The sequence below is a fragment of the Nelumbo nucifera genome, chromosome 3 (genome assembly GCF_055504915.1).
Source record: "Nelumbo nucifera cultivar China Antique chromosome 3, China Antique-T2T, whole genome shotgun sequence".
NCBI lineage: Eukaryota > Viridiplantae > Streptophyta > Magnoliopsida > Proteales > Nelumbonaceae > Nelumbo > Nelumbo nucifera.
The window spans coordinates 14,640,183-14,652,102 of NC_142651.1; the positions used below are offsets into that span (position 1 = coordinate 14,640,183).

General features: G+C 34.8%; 1 protein-coding gene and 1 non-coding gene across 4 annotated transcripts; one reads left to right on the forward strand and one right to left on the reverse strand.

Annotated features, from left to right (window-relative positions):
* Positions 1–4,291: 4,291 nt before the first annotated feature.
* On the reverse strand, positions 4,292–4,365 carry TRNAE-UUC (transfer RNA glutamic acid (anticodon UUC)). Its single transcript has one exon. It is a non-coding gene; the product is annotated as a tRNA-Glu (tRNA).
* Positions 4,366–4,406: 41 nt separating this feature from the next.
* On the forward strand, positions 4,407–11,592 carry LOC104597401 (ARM repeat superfamily protein). Of its 3 annotated transcripts, XR_016084405.1 has the most exons (10): positions 4,407–4,554; positions 5,172–5,294; positions 5,600–5,797; positions 6,057–6,135; positions 6,586–6,731; positions 8,017–8,130; positions 9,697–9,822; positions 10,177–10,223; positions 10,524–10,637; positions 11,177–11,592. XR_016084405.1 is itself a non-coding variant. In XM_010258902.3 (9 exons), the coding sequence occupies exons 1-9, from the start codon at positions 4,501–4,503 to the stop codon at positions 11,225–11,227; spliced, it is 1,005 nt and encodes a 334-aa protein (XP_010257204.1). In that variant the 5' UTR covers positions 4,408–4,500; the 3' UTR covers positions 11,228–11,592. The 3 variants fall into 3 exon arrangements, 2 of the variants coding, with proteins under 2 accessions (XP_010257204.1, XP_010257213.1); XM_010258902.3 differs by lacking the exon at positions 10,177–10,223 and having other exon boundaries at positions 4,408–4,554; XM_010258911.3 differs by lacking the exons at positions 5,172–5,294; positions 10,177–10,223 and having other exon boundaries at positions 4,421–4,554.
* Positions 11,593–11,920: the final 328 nt, after the last annotated feature.

Below are 11,920 nucleotides of genomic sequence, written 5' to 3' on the forward strand. Positions count from 1 at the left end.
GAAAATGACATTCCACTGGAAACAAACAAGGCCTAAGATGTAAATTAACTGAGTCGATTGTATTTTGAAGAGGACAAGTTAATTAAAAGCAAGTTCATTCACTCTTCTAGCTTTTAGTTATAATTGATTGTTTTGATTATTTTTATTATGGCGGAAGCCAAGAATAATAACTTGAAGACTAGTCAAAATGAGATAATATGAAAGAACAATGTATATATAGGAAATGCAAAATTATCATACCAGCTATATTGCTAAAATAATGAATCAATAACAAATTAAGAAGTAAGCATAGACAATTGAAACACGGAAGACATAATTATATTCTACAGGTTTCCTGATTATATTCCCAAGAAGGTATAAGTCAATGTTTATGCAAGGTTCAAAATTTAGATACAGTATGCCTAATATCCAGTATCTTTTTGGTTCTATACACTTATTGAAAGGGTGTTTTCAATAAACTTTTTTTAGAAAAACTAAAACGTATAAAAAAGCCCAGCTGAAACTTAAAAAATAAAAAATAAATAAATAATGCAAGGTTTAAAGTATTGATACACCCCTTCTAAACTAACACATATTAGGGTGTATAGATATTTTGAACCGTGTGTGCATGTATGGTTTTGTTTTTACAAAACAACAACAATTAGGGTTTTAGCCCTTGGGTTTTAATTAAGAAGATGTTGAGTTGTTAGAGGCGATTAAATTCCTTCTCATAGTAGAAACGAACTGTGTTTGGTTATCAGAAAAATAAAAAATAAGAGAGGAACAGAAATTTAAGTGAAAAGATATTACAAAACAACGAAATAGATTTTTTTAGGTTGAGAAAAAACAACTCAGGATCACCTGTCCACAAGAACTCTGCCCACATCTACCTATAATACACTACCCCCGTGAAATGAGAATATCTCTCCATACATAATACTATGTAGGAGAATGAGATGTTTTCCACATGTGACTGCGATTTTATGTAGATAAACGTGGGCAAAGTTTGTGTGAACAAAAAATCCAGACTCAGAAAAAACATGCAGATCATAGATCTTTGGCCCTTTTGGGGGGGTGGGGGGAAGGGATATATACACATTTCAAAAAAACTCCCCACCTGATTTGAGTCCCACCTATGAGAACTGGGAATCTTTTAGGTGGTGTCCCAAGTTCAAATCCTATCCTTAATAAAGTTGAAACCTCTACTCGTAACCGTGTCCCAAAAGCACGATCTCTACCGCATTCGCTCTGAGTAAAATATTTGACATGCTTACTTTTACAATACTTGTAAGATAGTCAGAAATATCAAATATTTAATCTTTTTACACGTGGTGGAAAAGAAAAGAAATGGGGTATATTGGTCGTCATTTAGAACCAACCAGTGGATCCGGAGTCTGATCGAGGCCAAGTAGCCAATTCAGTGATGATTTGAGCTAGGCAGCCTAGGGTCAAGTGTATCTTTTCACTATTTCTTTCTTAGGTAAATTATAAAGACCTTCTATTATGAGGTCAGTGACTAAGATCCCCCAATACTTTTTTCTGTGATAAATACCCCTTAAACTTTGGTTGCTAGACAAAGATCGCTCTTCGTCAGCATTCATCAAATATATTTGAAAAAGATTTTATTGTTGCAGTTATTATATTTTGTAATTCCTAAATTGCCCTTATGATAATTTTACTCATATTATTATTTACTCTTAGCTTATAAACGAAGTCCCCACTTTCTTCTCCACTATGCCGAAGCATCTAAAGCTGCCACCCTCACGTATAGATCTTGGCTATTGTCCATGATGTATTCTTGAAGATTGATCAGATCATCAACCCAAAACACACAACAATCACTTTCTATCTCCAGTGATTTTGGTATTCACATAAGCTATACAATAAACAACTTGCCTGTTCCTCCATTCTCTTAGGCTATGTTTGATTTAAAGAAAAAAGTAGGAAAAGGAAAGGGAAACCTTTACAAATCTGGTATAGGTTTTCCTGCATCTTCCTTCCTTTTCCTACTCTTTCCTTCAAACCAAACATAGTGTTAGTGTGGGATGGGGTGCTCTTCCATTCACTGTTTTACACGTTATTTATCTACAACAGTCAAGTCGCATACGGGTGAAGCCATTAAACGGCTGATTGCCCCTCCCGTTATACTTTTATTTATATAATATAAAAATTAAAAAAATATATAAAAATAGATTTGGCTGATCAGTTCGACAAAGAGGACAAAAGAAACAAAAGAAAACATTAAAGAAAAAACCCTAATTATTTCTTCGAGTAAAGAGAAAACCCTTTTTTTTGAGAAAATTCAAAACTTCATACATCGTACCAAAAAAGCTCTATGTTTAATCTCCTTAATCATTGCAAACATGGTTTTATATATAGGTTCTGCTGATCAACCTTTAGCATTTTCAAATCGCTGACAAGAAAAAAGCAATTGGAATCGCGTTTTCTTCGTAATCTAACAAGTCAATTTATTGTGATGTTATTAAATAATAAAAAAGAAAAAAAAAACAATTAATAAGGTAATTTCTAAGTCAATGATATATATATATATATGAACATACATTATCAATTTTTAGTGTGGGCTGATTGATTAACCCAAACCTGACCTAGAGCTGGGCCTAACTTGAATGCATCAAATTTTACTGTGGACCAAGTTTAGATTGAATACTTCAGACCTGATCTCGGACATGGGCTCGGCTTGGGCTTCAGGCCCAATTCTTATGATTGGAGCTGGATTGAGGTAAAAATCGGCCCACTGAACTTGCACCCCTAAGGCTTTTTTTTTTTTTTTTTTTTGCGATTGTGAACTTTGGACCAATGTAATATTGCACTCTTCTCTGGTTTTGCAGGCATTTGGTAGAGGTGTTAATATAAATCATGAAAAGTTTACATCAATAAAATTTATGTAAAACTTTCCCTTCTTCTCTATCGAAATAAAAACTTGTTTCATCTCCTCTCTTCTTCTCACCGGATATAATACAACGGTCACCTCACATCTACCTTCCCTATCGTCAGTCGATCTCTTGCGACTCTACCTACAACAAAAATGTGTCTGATAATCTGCAATTGTTCTTCCGCGATGCCCAGTATGAACCTTTTGTTGATTATCAAATGAAATGGATACAAATGGGTATGCTAATCCGGTCTCCGTTTGCATTCACCTAAACAGGCGTGTGATTTAGGGGTGAGCATTATTCGGTTAAAATCATATTATCTAATCGAAAATTTCAGTTTTGGTTTTTCGGTGTTGGGTAATTCAGTTTGAGTTTCAGATTTAGAAATCCGGTTAACCAACAGTATGTAATATATAATATGTTATATATTTATATTTTAATATATTATAATGAAATTAAATGTCATAATATATATTATAGGTATAATATATAATATTATATATTAATTAAATTCGGTCTTTAACTAAAAACCAAACCAAAAATTTCAGTTCGGTTATCTTGGTTTTATTGTAACTCGGTTTTCATTTTTTAATTTCGATTTATTCAGTTCGGTTTTTAACCGAACAAACTGAATGATCACCGCTACGTGTGATTGATTTCCATGGTACATATTTGCATTTACTCCACTATCAAATACAGCCTAAGGCCCTAACAACAAGTTTGGGTTGTAGTCGTGGCGAGGGATGCAAACAGATCAATCAGATTTGAATTAGGGTACATTCGAATTCGATCTGACATTGTCCATGTCGGATCCAATATGATCAGATCTGGTAGGACTCGATTTGGATTTGAATCCCATCAATAAGTCAGGTCTTCGAATCTAATCCAATCCAACTTGTTTTTCTTTAAAAATCAATAAATTATTAAAAGAAAAATTAAATATACTAATTTAAATAACACAAAAACAAAAATACAAATATTTTTTAAATTATTTTCATCATATATATACATGTTTTTATAAAAAAATAAATAATATAATAAATTTATAAATAAAAAAATAACGTATATATGTATTATATATATATATATAAATATAATATACATCAGATAGAAATTATCCGAACCCCACCCGATTTTTAAGCGGATCCTATTATTCGATCCGTTCCGAAAATCCGAACAGGATGATCCGAATTCGACCAAATAGGATCGGATCATTTACACACCTAGCGCAGGGAGTCTCAAAAATAAAACGTTTTCAAACTACATTATTAATAATATCCTTCCACAACCCGAAAATTTGTGTCGCACTCCTGTCACGGGGGTAGTTTGTGTCAGACCGTGACACTCCGGCACTCGCACTGTCGCACAGTGGCAGGGTATTCGAGTCATGGGAATCAAAAATATAAATTATCAACACATTCCGTTGCCGGGATTTGAACCCGGGTCTCCTGGGTGAAAGCCAGATATCCTAACCAGGCTGGACGACAACGGAGATATGAGCAACAACATATAAATATTATGATATAATATCTTTTAATCTTTTCGTCTTTTCGGCCACTTCAAAACCGATGTTCCAAGGGACTAAAATGTTAAATACTGCTATTACCGAAAGAACACTGTAACAGCAATGGCGACGGAGCTCGAGGAATTGTTAGGCTTTCTATCATGTCCTTCCCCACAGGTAAGCTTCTGTTACTCAAGAGTTTATCAATTAATTCCATGAGAGTTCCGTTGTGTTTTCTTGATTCTTCTCCGACCAATCTCTTTCATGGTTTAAGTAAAAAAATTACAGAATCTAAATCCATTTAATTAGAACTCCTCCCGGTTTTAACCAGTTATTGGAGAGAACCCATACAAGTTAGGTTGCATTTGGAATGAAATGTCCACCACATAAGCACATTAGGCTGACTTTGAGACTGCCTAGCTTACCCTGATAGTCCAGACACGAACGTTGAAGCTTATGTTCATCGAATCCACTAGATAGAAGCTGGAACCGGTTCTGGTTTATATTGAGGCTTATGTTTTCAACATCTATGGAAATTTTGAAGTTAAGCAGTTCTCGTCTTTACTTAGCCGCTATGTTTCATTTGAGAAGGCTTATGTGAACCGCTGAACCTGTTCTAGATGAACGTTAATCGTCAAAAAATCATATTTGAATGGCTTGCTCATTGAAGTGGATATATTCATTTTGTATCTCTGAACAGGCGGACGAATCTCTATATGATTCATTTTTCATATGATCGATTTATGATTGTAGGGCTTTCTTTTTTACTGCACTAATTGTAAAAGGATGTACAGATAAAAAAAACAGCTGTTGATATAGTTCGGGATTTAACTGGTTCCGATGATGGCATGCTGTCTCTTTCACGCTACTCGGAGATTCTGCTACCTTCACTCTCCCGTCTATTAGGTGAAAAGAAGGTGCTTTGAGCTGCTTCCTGTTTCATTTCCAAAAGGAATTGTGAGGTTCTTTTATATTGAGAAAATGTTAACTGAACTTCAAAGCGTTGCAATTTTAGGTTAAAGACAACATATTCATATAACTGAAGAATAAGATTTACAAGATAGAAAGCCACTGCGCCAACCCACCTAATCATAAAGTCACTATTAGTGAGCCATGGTGCAGGAAACTAACATTACATGAACGTTCCATTGCTTATATTTTTAAGGACTGTCAAAATAATATTTTAACCTACAAGGGTTAATTTTTGTTGCCAACCTTTCAGGATGTTTCAGAGCGGGCAGCTGAAGCTCTTATAAATCTTTCACAAATTTCAGAACTATCAGCAAAGATGGTTGCAATGGGGATGATTAAAACAGCTATGGAGATGCTATATAAACAAGATTGCAGCATTGCTCGATTATTGATTATGCTTCTAGTTAATCTTACACAGTCGGATGCGGGTATTGCATCTTTGCTTCAGGTGTTGTTATTGATTTCCCGAAGTTCATGCTATGTTGCCAACGTTCATGTAATTAGTACCAGAAGCATGTTTAAAATTTAATACATTAACAAGTACAGTATTCAATGCTCCTTACCTTATAAGCCAAGATAAGAAATGAGTATGAATATGTTTTGAATTTTGACAGCAGCAGGAGAATGCTCTTGTTATCTACAATATGCATTTTTTTTTTATTTCTTTTAATTGGGAACATGCTGTATTATGATTTCATGCTTTTCAGACTGGAGATGACAAAATACAAGGATTATATGTTATGAAGCTTGTGAGATCATTCTGTTCTTCATCAAGTGAAATGAGAGGTATATTTAATGACACCTTACTTTTTCCTATTTTTGATTGATAACCCCTCTATTTATTTTAGTGCTTGTAATATTTTAACAATAATTAGTTTTGCATTCGTTGTCTCAAGAAGGATTCATACTTCGGACTGGGGCTCAAGTTATTCTACCTTGAACTAATAATTAGTTTAATATGCCTGGTTGAATTCTTGCTCTGCTTTTTTGGTTATTTTCTTTCCCGTTCTTGTTTTTGTTGCTCGTATTATTAAATTTTTGGCAATATTTGGGATCTATCATACCTAACATAGGTGAGGAGGTGATGCCACAATTGAAGCCCCCACCACCAGGTGGCCAAAAAGAGGAAAATAGTAACACCTTCACATAATATTCATAATGTATTGTTATTACTGTAATTATGTCCCCTATTTTTAAGGTCTGACCTTCTGTTTCCTTCTATTGCATATGTTTCAGAAGATCCCTTTGAACATGTTGCTTCCATACTTGTGAACATCTCAAAGATGGAAGTAGGAAGGAAAATTCTATTGGACCCTAAGAGAGGACTTTTAAAACAAATTATTCGACAGTTTGATTCAGCAAGTCCATTGCGGAGAAAGGGGGTATGTTTGAGAAGTATCTTCTGGTGGCAGGATATCACAAACTAATTTGCCTTTAAATTCTTTGACTTTGCTTGTTATCATTCTGTGTTTCTATTTCTGGGTACATACAACTAGTAGCCATTTTTTGTGTTATTTTCTTTGTGTAGTTGTATAGAAGTACAAAGTAAAAGTTTATAGAAACATAAAGGTTTATCGAGTGGAAACCTTTTTAGCCTTTTTTGCTGAAGGTCTGGTGTTCTCCTTTCCTTTCATTTTTCTTCTCTTTTCTTTTCTTTTTTATTTTTTTACCTATACAAAATGAAGGAAGAGGTATAAAGGATCCAACACTTCGTTGGTGTAATATTAGTGCTTGTTCAAAATGTTTAGTTTTGTATTATAACCTGCACTTTTAGAAACTCTATCCTAATTGTAGGTTGAGATCACTTTAGATTGCATTCCTGTACCTTGATTTTTGAAGGAGATTCAGCTCATGCCATTAGATAAGAAAAAGGACTGCTTGAGAACTCTTTGAGGCCTATCCTTTACCTTAACAAAATTAGAGATAATATATCATAGATGCCAGTACAAATTTAGTGGGTTTCTATAGAACCCGGTCCAATTGTTGATGCATAAATTAGAGTGGATGTGGGGAGTTTCTTTTCTTAGTACTTATAACTATGTCTAATACTTTTTTAGGATAGATCCCCATTCAACACCTTTGCATTTTTGGTTTACACTCTTATGATTACATATTATCCTCTCTTTAATACAATCAGTTACAGTTACTTATAACAAGACGTCTCTCTCCTCATTGATTGAAGCCTTTAACTCTGATATGGCTAAACCAAACCTCTAAACTCTTACTTTAGTAACACCTGAAGGCATCCACAATTCTCGTAAGACGGGTTTACATGAGAAGCTGTGTAAATAATACGTTTAATTTACATTATATGGTGACTACAGAAAAGCCCAATATATGATATAGGTGTCCTACTTCTCCCCAAATCTATGTCTTATTTTGTCCCAACTATATTGGGTTGGCTACTTGAATCCTGTTTCACTATATCGTTCTGTTCAGTGCCATATCTATTGTCAAATTATGGTCACGTGATCTGAGACCCCATTCTGCTCATTTTCGGTTAATGTGGGTGACTTTCAAATTTCTGCATATTATATACTGCTATTCCTAGTACTTATTGATCTCTCATGAATATTCTCTTCTAACTATGAAGTGTGAGACATATATTCTTTTCCTTCTAATTTTTGGTATATGTTATTGGTTTTGATGGAAGCACATTTTCTCCAGGTTTCTGGGACCATTCGCAATTGCTGTTTTGAAGCTGAGAAGCAGCTACAAAATTTGCTTTTGATGTCAGAATTTCTCTGGCCAGCTCTGCTTCTGCCTGTTGCTGGAAAGAAGGTTCTTCCCCATTGGCAGCTGCTGTTGAACTTTATGTGATTCGACTTGTTATTGAACTTCAGTAAAGCCATAGCTTGTTGTTTGAACGTCCTTAGTGTTATGATTCATTTCCTTTATTCCGAAAATTAATATTGCTTTTGCCCACCTTCTTCCATCCAATTCAACTTTATGTTGCTTGTGTCTAAAACCTAGAAAAGTTTAGTTAAATATTTGGGTAGTAAAGGAACTTTTAATGGAGTTTGATACAGAAATTCAAACCCGTCATCAAAGACTGAAATCAATCTTTTTTTTTTTTTTGGAAATAGACCTTGTGCAGGACAGACTTCTATCATAGCATGGTAGCAGGAATGCACTGTTGACGGTTGTGGACATGCTCTCGCACCCATTAGTTAATGACTTACTTTGCTTCTAACCTTGGAAATGATTATTTAAAATAAAGTTTGCTGCACTCTTGTAATAAAATTATCTAGTTATTGCCTTATTGCTAAAGAAGAAAAAGGATAAGATATTGCTGCATATGTGAGGCTCTTCACCCAACATTCTGGTCTCCTGTTTCTTAGCCAGAAGAGAGAGAAAAAAAAAAGAAAAGATTAGTACCCATGTACAGCAAGGCACTATACATTGGGAATGTACAAGTAATAACAGCATATATTCAAGAGTTAGAGCTCGTGAATATATTATTTGAAGTTCGAAAATGAATTGTATCTAGTCCTCTGAAGGCCTTATAGACAGACAGCTAAGAACCTAGAGTGCCCACAGCCTTCCTTTCAATCACTTCTGCTATGTGCTCTTGTTTTCAAAGATGTGAGAATTTCTGTCCCCAAATGGTCCAAAAAATTGAAAAAGGTATTGTGTTTCATATTACTTATCTCATTTTCTAGAACCTTTCAAATGCCATTAATGAAAAAGAGCTTTAATGGTAGCTGAGAAGTATACTTTCATTCCAAAGTTCCAAGCAACTTTGCCTTTTGCTCTATATGGGGAGATTGCAATGAATAAATAAATGGTTGGCTATCTCTAGACATACTGAGCACAACATGCAATCAGTTTCATCCAACACTTTTCCCTTGTTAATATTTTCCCTGAAGCTTTCCATTTTCACGGGTCCTAAACATGAAATATACCTGGAACATAAATTGATACATTTCCATGGTTTACTTGTTCACTTTCAGCCATTTGTGCATGATATGTGAGACACCCTCTCTCTATCGACTTATGGCATGATATTTTTTGCCCTTCCAAGTAATTCTACTTTGTTGGTAGGAATCTAGTCAACATTGCATTATGTTTGGGTTACTAATATTTAATGGTCTATACTTGTTCACTTTTAGCTGTTTGAGCATCTCTTTCTCTTGTATTAAAGTTGGTTTTCCTTAATTTTGTTTGAAAGCTAAACCAGGCATCTTGTTATACTTTAACGGAATTCATAATTATTGATCTACTTTCCAGTTTTCTTTGCTTCTTATTTTCCAGTTTCTATACATGCTCACTTTACTTATTACGTGTTGCACACATTTTAAGTGCTCCAATTGTAATTTTGTACTTTATCTGATGAGCTGTATTCAGGTTTATAAGGACACATCAAAAATGCCACTTGAGCTTGGGAGTGCACTTTCAATCGAACGAGAGGCAGTGGATGATCCAGATCTCAGGGTCCAAGCACTAGAAGCTATTTATTTGATTGCTTTGCAGGTGAGATAGTAATATCAGTCCATCTGTACTTATTGTTGTCCAATTTACTATTTCCCATGGATCATGTTTCGTACTTTTGATATCCAATAGAACTGTTCCTTTGGTGATATTTGAAGTTCCATTTGACTAGAATCTTATAGAACATAAGTTTAACAGAAATGCATTTACTACCTTGGTTTCTACAGGATGAATACATGGGGCTTCTTTCCATTAGAGTTTCTATTAGTTGGCACTTCCAACTTTCAGGATTTTAGTTTTAATTTTCCCAAAAATTTGTAGCACGTAAAGTGATAATTTAGTTTACATGATTACTTGCTTTTTAAGTGATCAAGGGCAAAATGGTAACTTTGCCAGGTAATGGGAACTAACTTGAAAGAAATGGAAGCAAACTGGCCTTTCCGGTAAACTTTCAGGTCTTGTTTGTAAATGCTTATATTGGAAGTCACTTGGCTTTGCTAATTCAAGAAAACAATCTCTTTTTATCTATTAAAAAAAACAAACAAATCTCTTTTTGGATATTAGTACAATAAAGAGAATGAATAGATTTTGGAAAGATAAAAGCATTGCATGTTATATTTCCTGATGGATGGATTAATTAGATTTCTCTATTTTCCTATCCTTTTCAGTGCGGTTTTCACCTCATGAAATCTGTTACTCTTTAAGTGTTTTGACTCACATTTCTCCATATTAATTCCTTCCAGGAGGCAGGTCGACGAGCTCTATGGTCTGTGAATGGTCCACGTATACTGCAGGTTGGGTATGAAGATGAGGAGGACCCCAAAGTAATGGAAGCATATGAGCAAATTGGCTCCTTGGTATTGAACGCCCCCTTTCTTTTTCTTTTCTTTGAAAACCTTTTAAAGCCCAACCAAATGGTTGATTACTCAGCCAGTCTGGCAGAACAATTAAGATGGGCCAGGTTGAAATTTACTTGGTTTTGTAGAACTTAAAAGGCACCTAAGTTGGAGATATGACTAATTTGCTTATCAAAAACTATGACTATAATTTGTTTACAAAACCGTTACGGTTTCTAGCTGAGTCCCCTGTTGACGAGGTTATGCTCTTGCAATTAGCATGTCAAGTTCGACATTCAAGGTCTGGCTCAAGATTATAACCTGATGGGGAGGGGAGACTCAGATAACATGACTAGGTGATTTGACCAAATGGATCTTATTTTTTAGCAAAATTGACCTTAGGAGCAACCTGGTCCTACATCACTACTGTCAGGCACTTCTTTTCAACTCTGTTCTCTCATTTTCTCATAGCAATTTTATTACTAACGGGTTCTGTTGAAGCTTGAAACTAAACACTTTAGATTCAAGTAATGCAATCTTCCTGTTCTTTGATCTGCCAGCTGGTTCAAGGTAGCGAGATTGAGGAAACACCTACTCAGACGCTGAAGTAGCATTATGGTTGTTCAATAAATTAAGATTTTAAGCACTTTCAGAGAATTTCAGGCTAATTGCAAAGGCCATCGTGTCTAATTAAAACCCAAGCGGCAACTTTTGATTATCAGTTCATTTTGGAGGTTAAAACCCAAGCGATAGCTTTTAATTATCAGTTTCATTGGAGGTCAGCAGGCTTCGTGTACCCAAGGAAATTTATATTGAATCCCTAGCTTTCTTGATCTGTTGGTAGTTGTAATGAAGTAAAATGACATTTTTTGGATGTTCCAAAACAAAACTTTGATTTGTACTCTATTGATACATTGAACTTGAAATTCACAAGGGGCAAAAATAGAAGAATAACTCTAGTATTGTTTGTTACCAAGATCATGGTAGTACTGCTTAGGTTTCTTATTACTCTTGCATCTTTGAACGATTCGATGTTACGGGGGTTTCCTTACCTAGTGACCCTTGGTCTGAATTTCCATGGCAGGTGGTCCAGCCATGGCAAAAACCTTTTGTTTTAGCTAAAAGGAAATTATGCTAAAAAGGTTCAGAACTTCCTGAAAGACACAAGGCGGAAAGAAAGAAAGAAAGAGATGCATTTAACATTTTATTTTTACCTTGTATTTTCACTTCTACAAACTAAAAAAATATAAGACCATCCATTGATCTGGAAAAGCAAGAAAACTAATATCCATTAGGTCCTTGGA

What these genes read in the sequence shown, in the direction of transcription:
- LOC104597401 (XM_010258902.3), top strand. Translation starts at nt 4,501, where the DNA reads ATGGCGACGGAGCTCGAGGAATTGTTAGGCTTTCTATCATGTCCTTCC. An exon ending in GTCTATTAGGTGAAAAGAAG is followed by an intron (nt 5,295 to 5,599) that starts GTGCTTTGAGCT and finishes CCAACCTTTCAG; the next exon opens with GATGTTTCAGAGCGGGCAGC. An exon ending in ATGAGCAAATTGGCTCCTTG is followed by an intron (nt 10,638 to 11,176) that starts GTATTGAACGCC and finishes TTGATCTGCCAG; the next exon opens with CTGGTTCAAGGTAGCGAGAT.